We start from the raw sequence: 18,102 nt of genomic DNA on the forward strand, positions 1-18,102 counted from the left end.
GATATTTGACTCCCAAGATGGTATGGTACCCGGGCCTCGTCTGCCGAAGAAGTGAGGTTTTGCCAGTAAGTCCTCTCCATTGGAAGACTGGGCTCTGGGAAAACCAGGCTTGGGGTACTGTTTACTCAGAGCGCCCGAAAGTTTCTGGCAGAGCTTTCTACATGGCCCAGGTGGGAGGATCTTTTCGTAAGAGCCCCAGATATACCTGAAGGTTGGCTAGCAATACCTGCCGTGATGGGTGAAGGCTGGAATTGGTCTGTTTCAGCAATTCCTGCGGCGGGGACAGGTAAGGGAAGTCATCCTATATATTTAAATATATGAATGGATTTCTTCATTGTGAGTAGTTGTATGTCTTACCTGGTTTCCGCCACTAGAGGGAGTAAGAGCAGCCTGATGCATACTTACATGTCTTTCAATACAACACGCTCAGTGACAGCCTGGTTTCTCCAGCTACTCACGTCTCCATTGCAGTCCCTGCCACAAGATGAAGGTAAACAGGGGTCCCACGCAGTTCAGGGGTCCCACGCTGCTCCGTTTTGGGTTCTCCTCCCCCCCCCCGCCCCGGATTCCGCGGTCCTCGTGCACGCGCGCTCCCGGCCTAATGGAGGAGGGGGGGTGTGGTTGCGAGCCGTGCACGTTAGTGTGCACGGCGCTGTACTGCGCAGGCGCCAGGCGGCAGTTTTAAAAAGCCCAGAGCGTCAGGGGACTGTAACTGGAGACACAGGAGCTGTGGGCAGTAAGCATCCGTGGGGATTGGATCCAGGCAAACCTTAAGACACCTACTCAGCATCAGGTTGTGCAGTTTAAGCATATATTGATTTATTGTGAGACTTTAAGCGCAACAGTGATTGCACTTGTACTAGTACCTCTGCTTTGTAGCTTAGTACTATGTCTCCTCGTAAGAGGGTCTCAGGGGGAGGTAATAAGAGCACTGGCAAGTCACCGCCTAGGTCCAGGGGTTCCAAAAGTGCCTGTAAATTACCATCCCCCTCTGCAAGACTGGAGCCAGCCTCTCAAGACGAGTCGGTGCCCCTTTCGGGTTTTGCAGCCTCTCCTAATGTCGCAGCCCCGGTTTATGTCACTGAGGACTCCCTTAGGGCTACATTGGAGGGTTTTGAAGGGAGAATCATGAATTTTATTTCTGCTTCCCTAAAAGATAGCAGGGAAAGGGGTAGATCCCCTCCCTCTGCTGAAATCCCTCTCTCGGATAGTTGTTCTGAAAATGAGGAGGGATCCCTATCTTTGGATAGGGATCATGAGCAGTCGGATGAGTCAGAGGAAGAGGAGATAGTCCCCTCCTCCCAGGCACTCAGAAAGCAGGTGCAGTATTATACTGAATTGGTGCGTACCACATTCAGAATGCCTGCTGCTGAAGTCGCTACATCCTCTGTCTCTTCCCTGGGAGTCAGGAAAGCCCCACAGACTGCTTGTTCCTTCCCAATTCATCCTTTAATGGATAAATTGATGTATGAGGATTGGGGACATCCCGATAAACTGTTTACTCCTCCCAAAAGGTTTTCTATGCATTACCCTGTGGAGAAAAGTTTCACCAAGAAGTGGGGGGTCCCATCTGTCGATGCGGCTGTTTCTTGTGTGAATAAAAACCTAACTTGTCCTTTGGATAATGCGCAGGTATTCAAGGATCCAACTGATAAAAGGCTGGAAACCTTATTAAAAGCCTCCTTTTCCATGGCTGGCGCTGTGGTGCAACCTACAGTCGCAGCCGTGGGGTTGTGTCAGTTCCTCAAGGAACAGGTTAAACAGATGTTTGGACTCCTTCCCAGTGAGGAAGTAGAAAATTATGCAGAATTGCCTCACATCCTGTGTTTCATAATTGATGCGATTTTGGATTCTGTCCAACAAGCATCACGTTTGTCCCTCATGTTGGTACACATGCGCAGGGCCCTATGGCTAAAGAATTGGGCTGCTGAGCTGTCATGCAAAAAGCATTTGACTGGGTTCCCGTTTAAAGGGGAGCGTTTGTTTGGGGAAGAATTAGATAAATTCGTCCAAAATATTTCAGGAGGTAAGTCTACTCTCCTTCCAGTCAAAAAGAGCAAGCGTCCTTCATTTAGGCGTGCTCTCTCTCCCGAAGTATCAAGCTCTAAACAGTGGCGACGGCCTTCTCAGTCCTCCTCTGCTAGAAAGCCTCAAGGCCGAGCCCAGGGACAGAAAAAGACTTGGGGGCGAAAGCCTGCCAAGCAGAGCCCCAAAACCTCCTTGTGAAGGGGCGCCCCTGCTCGGCAGAGTGGGGGGAAGGCTCCTGCAGTTTGCAGGCGCCTGGCGGGAAGAGATTCAAGACAAGTGGGTGATCTCTTCAGTATCTCTGGGCTACAAGCTAGAGTTTCAGGAGATTCCACCTTCTCGTTTCCTAAGGTCAAGGATCCCCAGGGATCCAGTAAAGCAGAAACCGCTATTCCTGGCCTTAGATCAGTTACTATCCCAGGGTGTGATAGTAGAGGTGAGCCCGAAAGATCAGGGTTCAGGGTTTTATTCAAATCTCTTCACCGTTCCAAAACCAAACGGAAGTGTCAGACCTATCCTGGATCTGAAAGACCTAAACCGGTTTTTACACATCCAGACCTTCCGAATGCAGTCAATCCGCACTGTGGTCTCCTCCCTGCAAGGGGGAGAATTCATGGCATCAATAGATATCAAGGATGCATATCTCCATGTGCCAATTTTTCCCGCACACCAGAAATTTCTAAGGTTCGCGGTAGAGCGGCGCCATTTTCAATTTGTGGCCTTGCCGTTCGGGCTGGCTACAGCCCCTCGAGTCTGGACCCTCTCTTAGCAATCTTAAGAGTTCAGGGTATAGCCGTCTTGGCTTACCTAGACGACTTGCTTCTCGTAGAGAGAACTGCAGCGTTCCTAAGTCGCAGCGTCACCAAAACGCTAGAACATCTAGAACGCCTAGGTTGGATTATAAACCTAGAAAAGTCGTCCCTACAACCGACTACCAGGTTGGAATACCTGGGTATGATTATCGACACCGCTCAGGGCAGGGTGTTTCTTCCGAGGCTAAAGGCCTTGGCCATTGGAGATCTGGTGCGTCTGATTCTGGGCAGAAGATCTTCCTCCATTCGGTTGTGCATGAGACTATTGGGAAAGATGGTCGCCTCCTTCGAGGCCGTCCCGTTCGCCCAGTTCCACTCAAGGCCTCTGAAAGGTGCATCCTTGCGGCTTGGAACAGGAAGCCCCAATCCCTGGATCTTCCTATGCGTTTATCCCCCGGGACACACAAAAGTCTTGTCTGGTGGTTACTAACCAGGAATTTGCTGAAAGGCAAAACTTTTCTTCCTCTCTCATGGAAGATTGTCACAACAGATGCCAGCCTGACAGGCTGGGGAGCTGTATTGGAGGGAACATGCTCGCAGGGGAAATGGTCTGTGACCGAAAGTCTACTGCCCATAAATATCTTGGAGATTCGGGCAGTTTACATGGCACTCATAGAGTGGTCTTACAGACTGCGAGGTTTCCCGGTTCGGATTCAGTCCGACAATGCCACCGCAGTGGCTTATATCAATCACCAGGGCGGTACCAGAAGTCTGGTGGCCCAAAAGGAGGTGAATCGCATACTTGTCTGGGCAGAAAAACATGTTCCGTGTCTTTCTGCAGTCTTCATCCCAGGAGTGGAGAATTGGCAGGCGGATTTCCTCAGCTGCCAGCAGTTGTGCCCAGGAGAATGGGCCCTGCACCCCAACGTGTTTCAGAACATATGTCACAAGTGGGGCACTCCAGACGTGGATCTATTTGCATCCAGGTTCAACAGGAAACTGGACAAGTTTGTGTCAAGGACAAGAGATGCGCTTGCTCAGGGGTCAGATGCTCTGACGGTTCCCTGGGATCAGTACAATCTGATCTATGCCTTCCCCCCGAGCCCGCTACTATCGCGGTTCCTGGGAAGGGTCAAGAGGGAGTCGAAGTCGGTCCTTTTGGTGGCCTCGGCTTGGCCCAGGCGACCATGGTTTGCAGAAATCACGAAGTTGGCAGTGGGCAGGCCATGGACCCTCCCTCTCCGGCCAGATCTGCTCTCACAGGGTCCAATCTACCATCCTGCTTTACGCAGTCTGAATTTGACGGTTTGGCTGCTGAGACCCACATTCTGAGAGACCGTGGCCTTTCGGGGCCAGTCCTTTCTACTCTGGTCAATGCCAGAAAGCCGGCCTCCAGGCGTATTTATTACAAAATCTGGAGGACATATGTTTCCTGGTGTGAACTCAGGAAGTGGCATCCTAGAAAGTATGTCATTAGCAGGATCTTGGCCTTTCTCCAGTCAGGCCTAGAAATGAATTTGGCCATAAGCACTATCAAGGTGCAGATTTCGGCCCTGTCTGTATTTTTTCAAAAACCACTTGCATCACATTCCCTGGTAAGGGCTTTTATCCAGGGGGCTATGCGGACAAAACCGCCAGTCAAACCTCCGGTATGCCCATGGCATCTGAATTTGGTTCTCTCGGCCTTACAGGGGCAACCATTTGAACCTTTGCATCTGGCTTCTTTAGCTCTCTTGACTAAAAAGCTGGTCTTCTTAGTAGCCATATCCACGGCTAGAAGAGTATCAGAGTTGGCAGCTCTTTGCAGTAAAGAGCCGTATTTAATTATCCATAAGGACCGGGTGGTTATGCGTCCCAACGGGTCTTTTCTACCTAAGGTGGTTTCGGGTTTCCATCTGAATCAGGATGTAATCCTACCGTCCTTTTTTCCGAACCCTCAGTCCAAAGAGGAAGAGTCTTTACACACTTTGGATGTGGTTAGAGCAATCAGTGTTTATCTTCAAGCAACTGCTCAGATAAGGAAAACTGATTGTTTATTTATTCTGCCGGAAGGCCCTAGAAGGGGTCAGGCAGCGTCAAAGTCCACTCTCTCAAGGTGGATCAAACAAGTTATTTCTCAGGCCTATGACTTAAAGGGGAAGATTCCTCCTTTTCAGGTGAAAGCGCACTCTACTAGGGCTGTCAGTGCTTCTTGGGCAGTGCATCACCAGGCCTCCCTGGCTCAGATCTGTAAGGCTGCGACTTGGTCATCAGTCCACACATTCACCAGATTCTATCAGGTGGATGTCAGAGGGCAAGAGGATATCGCCTTCGGGCGCAGTGTACTGCAGGCTGCAGTTTAGGTCCTCAGCTCCCTGGGCGGTCTATGTTTGTGATCTGTGTCTCCCTCCCCTCAACCTGAGCATTGCTATGGGACATCCCACTATGTAATGAAGCTCCTGTGTCCCGTGATGTATGATCAAGAAAATGGGATTTTTATATACAGCTTACCTGTAAAATCCTTTTCTTGAGAGTACATCATGGGACACAGAGCTCCCGCTCCTCTTGGGTTTTACGTGGTTCTTATTGCTTTGCTACAAAACTGAGGTGCCTCCCAGATGGGAGGGGTTATATAGGGGAGGAATTCTCTTTAATTAGGGTCAACCAGTGTCCAATCACCAGAGGTGCCTATATAACCCACTATGTAATGAAGCTCCTGTGTCCCGTGATGTACTCTCAAGAAAAGGATTTTACAGGTAAGCTGTATATAAAAATCCCATTTTAACACACAACGCAGTGCCATATACTGTATGTAGCTGTTCCTACACACAACGCAATGCCATATACCGTATGTAGCTGTTCCTACACACAACGCAGTGCCATATACTGTATGTAGCTGTTCCTACACACAACGCAGTGCCATATACTGTATGTAGCGGTGCCTACACACAACGCAGTGCCATATACTGTATGTAGCTGTTCCTACACACAACGCAGTGCCATATACTGTATTTAGCTCTGCCTACACACAACGCAGTGCCATATACTGTATGTAGCTGTTCCTACACACAATGCAGTCCCATATACTGTATGTAGCTGTTCCTACACACAACGCAGTCCCATATACTGTATGTAGCTGTTCCTACACACAACGCAATGCCATATACCGTATGTAGCTGTTCCTACACACAACGCAGTGCCATATACTGTATGTAGCTGTTCCTACACACAACGCAGTGCCATATACTGTATGTAGCGGTGCCTACACACAACGCAGTGCCATATACTGTATGTAGCTGTTCCTACACACAACGCAGTGCCATATACTGTATTTAGCTCTGCCTACACACAACGCAGTGCCATATACTGTATGTAGCTGTTCCTACACACAATGCAGTCCCATATACTGTATGTAGCTGTTCCTACACACAACGCAGTCCCATATACTGTATGTAGCTGTTCCTACACACAACGCAGTGCCATATACTGTATTTAGCTCTGCCTACACACAACGCAGTGCCATATACTGTATGTAGCTGTTCCTACACACAACGCAGTCCCATATACTGTATGTAGCTGTTCCTACACACAACGCAGTGCCATATACTGTATGTAGCTGTTCCTACACACACCCATAAAAAAAAAAAAAAAAGTTGTCGCCACCTTGGAGGCAGCCATGTTGTTGGTTACTAGCGGGCAGACTAACAATGTCCACTCATTTTATCATCTACCATATTGTATACACTGCCGGCGTTAAATGAAAACAGCCAAGTCGTCGAAATCTGCAATTACTGCTGCTGGAAAGTCACCGGAAATGACATAATTGTAGATTTTGCCAAGTTGGCTCTTTTGACAAAACACCAGTTTTTGTTTTCCTGCAAAGGGAGTAAAATCCAGCACATACCTTAGTAAAAGCACCACATAGCACACACACACCTAAACACTGGCTAGGTAAACATTTAACTCTTTGATTGACCTAGATGTTTAACCCCTTCCCAGCCTGTGTCATTAGTACAGTGACAGTGCATATTTTCAGCACTGATCACTGTGTTAGTGTCAATGGTTCCCGTAAAAAAAAAAAAATAAAATAATTAATTGGTCTTTTTTTGTTAATAGTGTAAAAAATAAAAAACACAGTGGTGATCAAATACAACCAAAAAAAGCTCTATTTGTGGGGGAAAAATTATATAAACTTCATTGGGTTACAGCGTTGCATAACCACGCAACTGTCAGTTAAAATTACGCAGTGCCAAAAAGCAAAAAAATGGGCTGGTCAAGAAAGGGGGGCGACTCTTATATCCCCCCTGTTTACCATAATTGAGAGTGAAAATGTTTTGGGTTGTCGCCAGAGAGGAAATCACTAGTTCTGGTAATAACCAGGGATTCCATCTATTTGATAAGATTTCCACTCACTTATTAAGGGCTGGTGCTACCACTAGGCAAACAAGGCAGCCGCCTAGGGTGCACTTCTGCCTAAAGGCGCCCGGGCAGGCGGCAGCTGGTGTTCCTACTCTTTTCTCTCTGCAGGAAGCAACAAAGTCTCAGCATCAACAGGCAGCTGCCGCTCCGTTCACACATAGTGTCAGAGGCGCAGCGGAGGAATGTGTCTGTGCCCTGACTCCCGAATGAATGGAAGCAAGCAAATATTCATTGATGGGTGCTGGTGAGCCTGCATTTGATGGGCGCTTCATTAAAAAGGTGGGATATACATGGGCAGAGCCAGGCGACAAAATGAGGTTTCGCCTAGGGTGTCAAAAATCCTTGCACAAGCCCTGCACTTGGGACAGGAAGATAAGGGAAAAATCTCTCCAAATAAATAAATAAATAAGAAAAACCTTGACCCAAAGTGGTATATACAGTATGTGCCATACCTGGCCGATCCCTGTGGAAGCTGGAAATCACAGTACTAGGCACCACTATTGCAGTGATCACTGCTAGATTCTGAGTACTATGCTAAGCAGCATGCACTACTGAAGTTGTTCTTTAGAATAGGGATATAGAACTAAATCTGTAGGTAAGTTTGTACTTCCACCACTGATTATAAATATCTGGTACCTTGTGTATCTTGAAAGCTTTAATTTTTCCAGTATGTCTCACATGGGGTCCTCTGCAAAGATCGATTAAGGGGCCACATCTGAGAACAAAATCAATGAAAAAGGATTATTTTTTATTTTTTTACAACAACAAGATTTACAATGATTATACAATGATTGTAAAAGAATAAAACAGTTGCTCTTTGTGTTGGGTTAAAGCAGTATTAAAGTGACATTAAAAGGTAATTATTATTTTTTTTTAAATAACAAACATGTTATACTTACCGCCACTGTGCAGCTCGTTTTGCACAGAGTGGCCCCGAACCTGGTCTTCTGAGGTCCCTCGGTGGCTCTCTCGGCTCCTCCCCACATCAGATAACCCCTAGGAGAATCGCTCTCCTGAGGCGATTACCTTGCGGGTGCGCTCCCTAGTCCAGCATTGGTTGCCCATAGATGCTGATTGCAGAACTTGGCCCCACCCCCGGGTCATTGGATTTGATTGTTAGCAGCGGGAGCCAATGGCTGCGTTGCTACCCTGTTTCCCAGAAAATAAGACCTAGCGTGATTGTCGGTGATGGCTGCAATATAAGCCCTTCCCCCCAAATAAGCCTTGTAGGCCTTATTTTCAAGGTAGGGCTTATTTTCAGGGAAACAGGGTATTAATCTATCCAATCAGCAGCCAAGAACCCCAGGCAGAGAGAGGTGCGTCCCCGTGGGACAAGTTTTAGGGTTCAGGTAAGTAAAGTGGGGGGGGGGGGGGGGCGCGTCACCGAGAGGCGAAAAAACACAAACCTTTACAATCCCTTTAAACCTAGAACCCAAAATTGAATAATTGTAGCTTACACAGGAAGCGTGTTACTGGCTAGTGTGTATATCTAAAAGCTTCTGCGCTCTATGGAAAAATGGAAAGTAACTAGTGGAAAAAAGCAGCAATCACTAAATGAGTTGTCTCTCACTACTGGAAAATAAAATAAAGAATGTGATGCGCTAATTTCAAACCATAAAATGATCGTAGTAAGCCACAAATATGCAATTATACAATACTACAAAGTGCAACTGTGCATAAATTAGTCAAATGATGCTTCTGTGCATATATAAAAGTGATAGCTAGTGCATAAACCATAAGGTGACTATATGTGCAAACAAACGCAAATTTGTCATATAGACCAAAATACATATATGAAGTGTGTACACTTATTGCAAAATGTATATAGTGAAGCAAAGACAAGTTCGGGGTATACGTTGAAGTGATAGCTAGTGCAAGGACCATAAAGTGACTAAATGTGCAAAAAACGCAAATTTGTCATACAAAACCTAAAAAACGAAAACATATAGAGAGTGGATATACTTAAAAAGTGTATAAAATGAAGCAAAACCAGGTACTAAAATAACAGAAAAATATAAAATGTTCAATTCAAGTGACCAGCGTGATTGAAGATAAAATGTCCCATACACAGTCAGATCATGCAATTCGGTAAATGCACTAAGTAAAACGTGCAGCGTGCTGGGCAATCAATCCATCCGTGATGATCCGTGCAATAGAGTGCAAATATTATGCAATTACCTCACTGCTGTGAGTAAACAGCAATATAAATGATGAACACCAGGATGATTGCAGAAAACGGCTGGGTAACACAATCTTTAGGAGACTTCTCTAACTTCCTCGTGAATGGCAGGTAAACTCAAAGGAATAGATTAAAAGAGACCGCCATAGTGTAGTATTTAAAACATCTAAGTTTTATTAAACAAGTTTTAAAACTACTCACAAACGAAGCTGATATAAACACATCAGACAGACAGCATTAGAGTAATGGCAATGGCATCACCCCTCTTATGAACAGCCTCGAGCCCCCTACTATCCTCCTCAAATAAGGAATCCTGCTCCATATTACGATCAGAACCGAAGAGAGAGAGATGATTGGGGTCCAGCACAACCCTATTATCGACCCTATGATCATTATTCAGTCCCCACCTACAATCATTATGCACCATTAAGGGACTATCGAGAGAATGAAAGGGAAGACGAGTATTATCAAACTTACTATCCCGATCCAAATGCAAACAGGGCTTTTTTAGGAAGAGGCCCGGATCATCATGCTCCGAGGGTGAGGGATGTGCAGAGAGACAGAGAACGAAGTCCAAAAAGAAGAGAGGAAGAAGAGCAGGAGCGAGAACTCAAGCGAAAAAGAGAGTAAAAGGAGAAGGTGTATTTAACTTGAGTGGCATCTCGCTAACAACAGAAGAATTGGCAGTATTAGATAAAGGCCTCAAGTTTGCCCCAAAAAAGAACCTGAACAAATATCGAGACCTATGTAAACATTCAGAAGTATACAAGGGGCTTAAATATGAAAAAATATTTTTTGAACAACCCCAGAACTACTTCTGTCCCCCCACCTGATGACATCAAACATAGCACTTTTAGGAATAAATCTATTTTTAACCCGCAAATCAGTAATAACAAATTTGTAGACGTTTTTAAGAAAATTGTTGTAGAAGATTTAAAAGACCTTGACACCAAGAAACATACAGAGCCAAATTATATGAGATGTGGAATGAAACGCCTCAGTGAGCGGAAAGATATAGTGATCCGCCCAGCGGATAAAGGTGGAGGCATTGTAGTCTTGTCCAAAACGCAATATAACAATAATATGGCAAAATTGCTGAGCGACACTAAGACTTACACTATTTTACCAAAAAACCCCATCTTTAGAGGAAGAAAGGAGCTTGAGCTTGTAGTCCATCTGGGTTTAAAAAAAGCAATCTTGAGCAAAAAAGAAGCCCAATACCTCATACCAGAAGCAGCAAGAACACCAATTATCTATTACTTACCTAAAATTCACAAGGACAGGACCAACCCTCCACCTAGACCCATAGTAAATGGGATAGACTCCCTTACTTCAAGGATGGGATCCTACATAGATAACTTTCTACAGCCGACAGTACAGAAGACGAAGGCCTATCTCCGTGATACTAAGCACGTTTTACAGATTTTAGAAGAGCTCACACATGATGGACCTTTTATTCTGGTCACGGCAGACGTAACTTCACTCTATACCATAATTCCCCACCATGAAGCATGCGAGGCTGTGAAGTGGGGTCTGAGAAATCACTCTGACCTCATTTGCTCTCAACGAAAATATTTAGTTAAATGTCTCGACTTTTGTTTAAAAAATAATTATTTTTGGTTTAATAAAACGTTCTATCACCAAACTACAGGCGTCGCTATGGGGGCTAAATTTGCCCCTAGTGTGGCCGGTTTATTCATGGCTAGATGGGAAGAGAACGCAGTGTTTTCAAACCCACCTAAAGAACTAGTGCTATATAGACGTTATATTGACGATATTTTAATACTTTGGAAAGGGAGTAGAGCCAGTCTTAATTTGTTCCAACAAAAATTAGATGAGAATAATTTGAACATAAAACTTACCTGGAATTCAGATGAGAAGGAGATAGTTTTCTTAGATTTACTAATTGCACAAAGTGGCGGGAGAATAGAAACTAAGACACATTTTAAAAGTGTAGATAAAAACAGCTATCTCCCGTTGACAAGCTGCCATCACCAAAATTGGCTTTTCAATATCCCCAAGGGGCAATTTATGCGCCTACGGAGAAATTGTAGCAAAAAAGAAGTGTTCCTTGAACAAGCCGAATCCATGGGACAGAGATTCCAGGAGAAGGGTTACGGCAAGTGCGTAATTCAAGAAAAAATATCAGAAGTGGAGAAGATGGACCGCGAACATCTCCTTAAAGATACGAAAACGCAACATAAAGACAAAAAAGGTGTAGAAGGAGCAATAATTTTGGATTATAACAACCAATACAAAAAAATAGAAAGTATAATCAAAAAACACTGGCACATTCTCTTGAACGATAAAGATTTGCACAAAGTTCTACCTCCTAAACCGAAGTTCATCTATAGACGCGCCCCTAACCTCAGAGACATGCTAGTTAAAAACATACCTGATCCTCCTGTGAATAATTTCACGTTCTTCACTGGGAAAGGTTTCTTCCCCTGTAAAAGATGCCTAGCGTGCACTAGAGCGAGTAAACCTACTAAAGTCTTTGAATTTTTAGCCTCAAGTACCGGTAATACTCACAAGATTAAAGATTTTATTTGCTGTAACACAGTAGGTGCTGTTTATGTTTTAGAGTGTAGTTGCGGTCTGCAGTATGTAGGCCGCACAAAAAGGCCTTTAAAAACTCGATTGAAAGAGCACATACAAAATATACAGAAGGGGTACGATAAACATAATGTCTCTAAACATTTCGCTATTTACCATAATAGAGACCCCAAGCATTTGAAATTTTGGGGTATTGTCCCTTATGTCAGACATTGGAGGGGAGGGCACAAGGTGAGGACTCTAAGTCAGATAGAGTCCAAATGGATATATACCCTTGATACCTTTGCCCCCAGGGGATTAAATATAGAGTTCGATTTGAACTGCTTCATTAGCGATTTTTAGCCCCCTAATGATATATTTTTTTATGTGCGATTTCGTGCTATGGTTCTTTTATGTTCTGTCAATATTTTAATTCTCTTATATCTTTTAAAACGATTTATCTACATACCATGCGCTTTTTAAGCTTATGTTCCTATATTTTTAGGCTAAACAATTTTATGCGATTTTACGTATTTTATATTTTTTAGCTTGCTATGTTTGTATCACATCCCTAATGTGTACGTCATCTCCGTGCCTCCACATTATGTGTGTTTGTAATCTGCCCAGTAACCTTCCCTTGGACACTATTTTATTTTAAATTGAACAATATTTTTAAATTGTTTTTAATTATTTTTCCTGTTTCCTAAATACAGCTGTTTATGTATAGCTTTCTGTATCTACTGATATAAGACATTTTTCCTTAGTCATTATCTACCTCTCTTTGCTGGCCCAATAAGATATACTGATACCTATTGAGGTTTCCGTGTTTGGTGCGGTTCCGTACCTTTATTTTTTCACTTTAGCTTTATGACTATTTAATTTAATGCTCCAGACGTTATTAAACCACCAAAAACATGGCCACTTACATATCTAAAATTAAGCTCCAACAAAATGGCCGCCGGACGTGCTCTATTGCTTCACAGCAGTTTAGTAACATATAGCACGGTCTATGACATAGCGCAGTCCGCAGTTATAACTCAATCAGTTCGCCAAACTCAGCATAATGTCCGGTCAAACCCCCCCTCCCCCGCTCTTCCGTTTTGCTCCTGTATTCATTCTCCCCGCTGCGCTGTTGTTTAATGCTTTATTTAGATGGGAGGTCACCCAGAACATCTAAATTCAATCGGCCCGCCCCCCACTAGCATTACTATGGCTACACAGCGACGCATCAGCATACTAATGAAATGGGCGGCGTAGCCCCGCCCAGTACACCTATAAGTCACTTCCTGTACCCTGTGTAACTATCCCAGTTGAAGTCTCCAAGACGTAACGCGTAGGAACCCGGAAGTGACGTCCATATCCGGTTTTACTCTAATGCTGTCTGTCTGATGTGTTTATATCAGCTTCGTTTGTGAGTAGTTTTAAAACTTGTTTAATAAAACTTAGATGTTTTAAATACTACACTATGGCGGTCTCTTTTAATCTATTCCTTTGAGTTTACCTGCCATTCACGAGGAAGTTAGAGAAGTCTCCTAAAGATTGTGTTACCCAGCCGTTTTCTGCAATCATCCTGGTGTTCATCATTTATATTGCTGTTTACTCACAGCAGTGAGGTAATTGCATAATATTTGCACTCTATTGCACGGATCATCACGGATGGATTGATTGCCCAGCACGCTGCACGTTTTACTTAGTGCATTTACCGAATTGCATGATCTGACTGTGTATGGGACATTTTATCTTCAATCACGCTGGTCACTTGAATTGAACATTTTATATTTTTCTGTTATTTTAGTACCTGGTTTTGCTTCATTTTATACACTTTTTAAGTATATCCACTCTCTATATGTTTTCGTTTTTTAGGTTTTGTATGACAAATTTGCGTTTTTTGCACATTTAGTCACTTTATGGTCCTTGCACTAGCTATCACTTCAACGTATACCCCGAACTTGTCTTTGCTTCACTATATACATTTTGCAATAAGTGTACACACTTCATATATGTATTTTGGTCTATATGACAAATTTGCGTTTGTTTGCACATATAGTCACCTTATGGTTTATGCACTAGCTATCACTTTTATATATGCACAGAAGCATCATTTGACTAATTTATGCACAGTTGCACTTTGTAGTATTGTATAATTGCATATTTGTGGCTTACTACGATCATTTTATGGTTTGAAATTAGCGCATCACATTCTTTATTTTATTGTGTTACTGGCTAGATCACAAGGTGAAAACAAAAGAAAAAAAAGCATTAAAAAAAATATAAAACAAACGCAGACACCACATTTCGAGATTGGTAAGCTGCAATAAATAGTTTTTGGGTTTATTGCAGATTTAAGAACATGGATTTCCTAGTGTTTTTTTGTTACCTTAATGAGGTATCAACTAATAAGATCAATATAAAATCAAAAAACGGTGTACCTGTATACTGTGGTGGTCGGAGTGTCCACTTTCTCATTTAAGATTCTGCACTTGAACTTGTTGTACTAAAAGAGCAAAGTAAAAAAAAAAAATATTTAAAAAATGGATGTCATTATACAATTTGATAAATCGATATAGATGGGGGAATCCTCCCTGGTGAGCTAGGGGAGCCCAGAGAGCCTTCCCCGTCATCAGAACATGGTGATTAGTGTTGCTGGCTATATCTTGTAGCTCTGATCATTTAGGAAAAACCCAACAGGCTGGTTGTACCCAAATCGATCTGTATATCAACTTCCGTACACCCAAACTGCCCACACATGGATCGAAATGGTGCCGGTTCAGCAGGGACCGACCGAATGTCAATCCATGTATGGTTGCCTTAAAGTGGAACTTTACTCTCTCATATAGATTTGTTTAAACCCTTTTTTTCACTTCCTGCATGCTTTCCATGCCTAGTAAAACAATGTTTTACATCCTAGGAGTCTTCAGAAGAGGAGGAGAGGTTTTCCCAGCTAAGCACACCCTCCTGTAGGTGTTCCATCAGAATCGGCGACAGGTATGTGTCCACCGCTACCAGGTTTGCTCATCTGATAGAAGGCAGCAGACATCTTGGTTCACCCAGCTACGTCTCGAATTTCAAAGTAATTTTAGCAATAAAGTGAGCGGATATAAATAAAATATAGTATATTGACATCTGTGATGCTCTTTGGATGTTTCACTTTGAAAGCCTAAAGGTTTAGCTGGGGTGTACCAACATGGCCTCCGCCTGCTTCCTACTGCTGGCGTCCAGCTTCTTTCAAAATGTAACATCCAAACAGCATCACACACATCAATACACTATATTTTATTTATATGAGCTTACTTTATTGCTAAAATTACTCTGAAATTCAAGATGTAGCTGGGTGTAGTAAGATGTCCGCTGCCTCCTTCTGACTACAGGTGGTCTGTCAGATTAACAAACCTGGCAGCGGGGGGGACGGAGTGGTGGCTGGTGCTTCATCGGTCACCATCTTTCCAGTGCTCTGCGCCCGAGCCAACCCTTTTTTGAAGCCATTTAGAGCCTCAGGCTCCATTAACCCATTAAAATCCATGCGTCCGGTGCCCTGTATGTAGATTAAGGGCAGGGCGCATGGATTAGGGGGGTCCCACTTCTGGGCATAGATAGCCGGGCAGTAACCACGAATATCTATGTCATATCCAGCCCCTCCTCCGCATCCCCCGCGCTGTCTTCTGGGAGACACACAGGTCCCAGAAGACAGCAGAGACCATTGGGAACACGCATGCTGAATAGGGAACCAGGCTATGAAGCCACAAGCCTTCACTTCCCGATTCCCTTACCGAAGATGGCGGTGCCTCCACCCGAGAGCCAAGGGACAGATCGGCTTCGAGTGCCGACATCGTGGGTGCCCTGGACAGGTAAGTGTCCAAATTTTAAAAGTCAGCAACTACAGTATTTGTAGCTGTTGACTTTTAACAGCGTTCTTGGTTTGTGGCGCTCAGATGCAATGTAGTTCCTCTTTAAGGGATACAATACAATTTCACTGCTGCCTTCCTATAATGAAAAGAACATATAAATCCTAAATTGCTTATAATTAAATAAGTAGAATAGCGGCTCTATTTCCCATTGTAGGATGTGGAGGGGTCATGCTAATTATTTCTCTGTCCTCAGTGGTCCACTCTGCACCCCCCTCTGCTGGATTCTACAGCCTATACAGACAGTCCTCCGTCTCTCTTCGCATCAGAAGGTATCTTTATGGGATTTTTTTTCTCCCACTCATTATAAATGTAATTTCTGTTCAATACCAGGAATTTAAGTATCAGATCTCCATTGACAATGTTACCGCACCCTTTATAATACACACGACTGCCTTGTGTAATCCATACTAAGCAGTCTATCTTTGTCATCTATATCCTGGACAGGATGCAGTTACTGTCTAGCACAGATTTCTTAAACTGGTTCCCTATTATTGAATGAGGGCCTGCAGAGACAATTGCATTCTTCTACCTTCCCAAAATAAAGCTGGGCATGCACAAGTTTTTCGTGATGATCCCAGCATTACACATTGTTGTTGAACGAAAAATAAAAACCTGACAGATTTCAGCATCAACACACTGACGTGTGAAGCAGGGATCTCTCCCGCTGTGCTACTGTATTCTGACAGGGGGGCTCGCCCCCTCACCAAAATACACTGATCAGCGCCATTGGCTGCCAGCACTGATCGAATGCTGGTTTTCTTCCAGCATGACCGTTAGACTGGCTTCTGTTGAACAGACAGCAGCACACATGTACCAAAAGTTGTCCGTTTCCTTCTGAACCGGTTGACTTTGGTACACGTGTACCAGGCTTTAGTGTTGCTCTCTGAAGAGTGATCTGCATTTGGGCTGCTCTTCAGAGAACATTTGATAGACATGAAGGAGGCATATACTGCCTCCTCCTGCCTGCTTTAACCCCTTCAACTCCACACTAGTGAGCCAAAACCGCCCCATTTACTTGAAACCCGAAAGTAACCAGGGATAGAATTCTTGATGAGAACACAAAGCTAGGCTTTTCAGCCATGAGATGTGTAACCTGGGCGATACCTCTGCAGCTAAAGGGGAGCGGTTGGGGGGAGGTAAAAACATGTCAACAGCAGGATTTTACGGCCTTCCCCAACTGCTAGTGTGAACGGAAAGTGTATAAGTCTAAGCTTTTTTCTTTTTAGGAATGGTGAGGGGTTGGGGAGATTCACCCTCTCTGGTTTAGGGTAACCAATATTACCAGGAGAGAAAATAATTGGAAAATCCAAAATGTCACCAGAACAGTAATATTCCAATGTGGGACACTTGTTCTGAAGACGACTCTGGCAGGAGCTTTTCCTCCATTCCTTTTGTGTATACAACACAGCAAGTTCAGCAACATATGTCATCCCCAGGACTGACAGGTGCTCTTCTCCTGGAACCACTAATACATCATTAAAGCGGTTCTATATGCTCAAGGTTTTTTACTGTCTGGGTGCAGCTAACCCCCCCCATACTTACTTGAGCCCCATTCTGATCCAGAGATGTGCATGCGAGCAGTGGATCTCCCTCTCTCTCCCCTCATTGGCTGAGGCAGTAGCGCCATTGGGTCCTGCTGGTGAGCCAATGAGGAGAGAGCGGGGGGGGAGAGCTGAGCCACGCCCCCTTCAGAGAAAGGCTGGGAGGGGGAGGAGGAGCCAGGACTGCTGGTGAGGGACCCACAAATAAGAGGATTGGGGCTGCTTTGTGCAAAACCATTACACAGAGCAGGTACGTATAACATGTTTGTTCTTTTTTCTTAATCTTTCATTTAAAGACACTTTATTGATATATGATTTCCCTCAGAACCCCAGTATTACCTTAAACATTTCTAGAAGAGTTTCTTTGGAGATCTCCAACCTCTCAAACTGCTGCTTCTCCTTCATAATCTTTTTACACAGATTTTCCAAGCTGGTGAAGTCGTTGCTGGACACCCCTCTGATAGAAACACAGGACAAGTTATTAAACAGAAGCAGGTGGTGCATAGGACTACATATAGATAGGAAGAGATTTGAGCTTGACCACCAGGAAGAGGATTTTGCATCCTTAAAGTGATTGTAAACTCTGAGTTAAAAAAATAAATAACAAAACATGTTATACTTACCTGCTCTGTGTAATGGTTTTGCACAGACCAGCCCTAACTGCAGAGGTGATAATATACCACCAAAAGAAAGCTCTATTTGTGGGAAAAAAAGGACGTAAATTTTGTTTGGGAGCAACGTCGGACGACCGCGCAATTGTCAGTTAA

At 44.0% G+C, this 18,102-nt stretch overlaps 1 protein-coding gene across 1 annotated transcript in view; it reads right to left on the reverse strand.

Moving 5' to 3' along the window:
• Positions 1-18,102, reverse strand: part of TARS1 (threonyl-tRNA synthetase 1) — a 95,701-nt gene that overhangs the window by 40,877 nt on the left and 36,722 nt on the right. The window contains exons 6-8 of the mRNA XM_077462891.1: positions 17,675-17,792; positions 14,319-14,383; positions 7,812-7,890 (exon numbers count right to left, since the gene is read on the reverse strand). Coding sequence (XP_077319017.1) covers positions 7,812-7,890; positions 14,319-14,383; positions 17,675-17,792 — 262 coding nt within the window. The remainder of the gene's footprint in view (positions 1-7,811; positions 7,891-14,318; positions 14,384-17,674; positions 17,793-18,102) is intronic.

Source organism: Lithobates pipiens, unplaced genomic scaffold (genome assembly GCF_037356315.1).
Source record: "Lithobates pipiens isolate NorthernLeopardFrog02 unplaced genomic scaffold, aLitPip1_a1.2 Scaffold_3, whole genome shotgun sequence".
Lineage (NCBI taxonomy): Eukaryota > Metazoa > Chordata > Amphibia > Anura > Ranidae > Lithobates > Lithobates pipiens.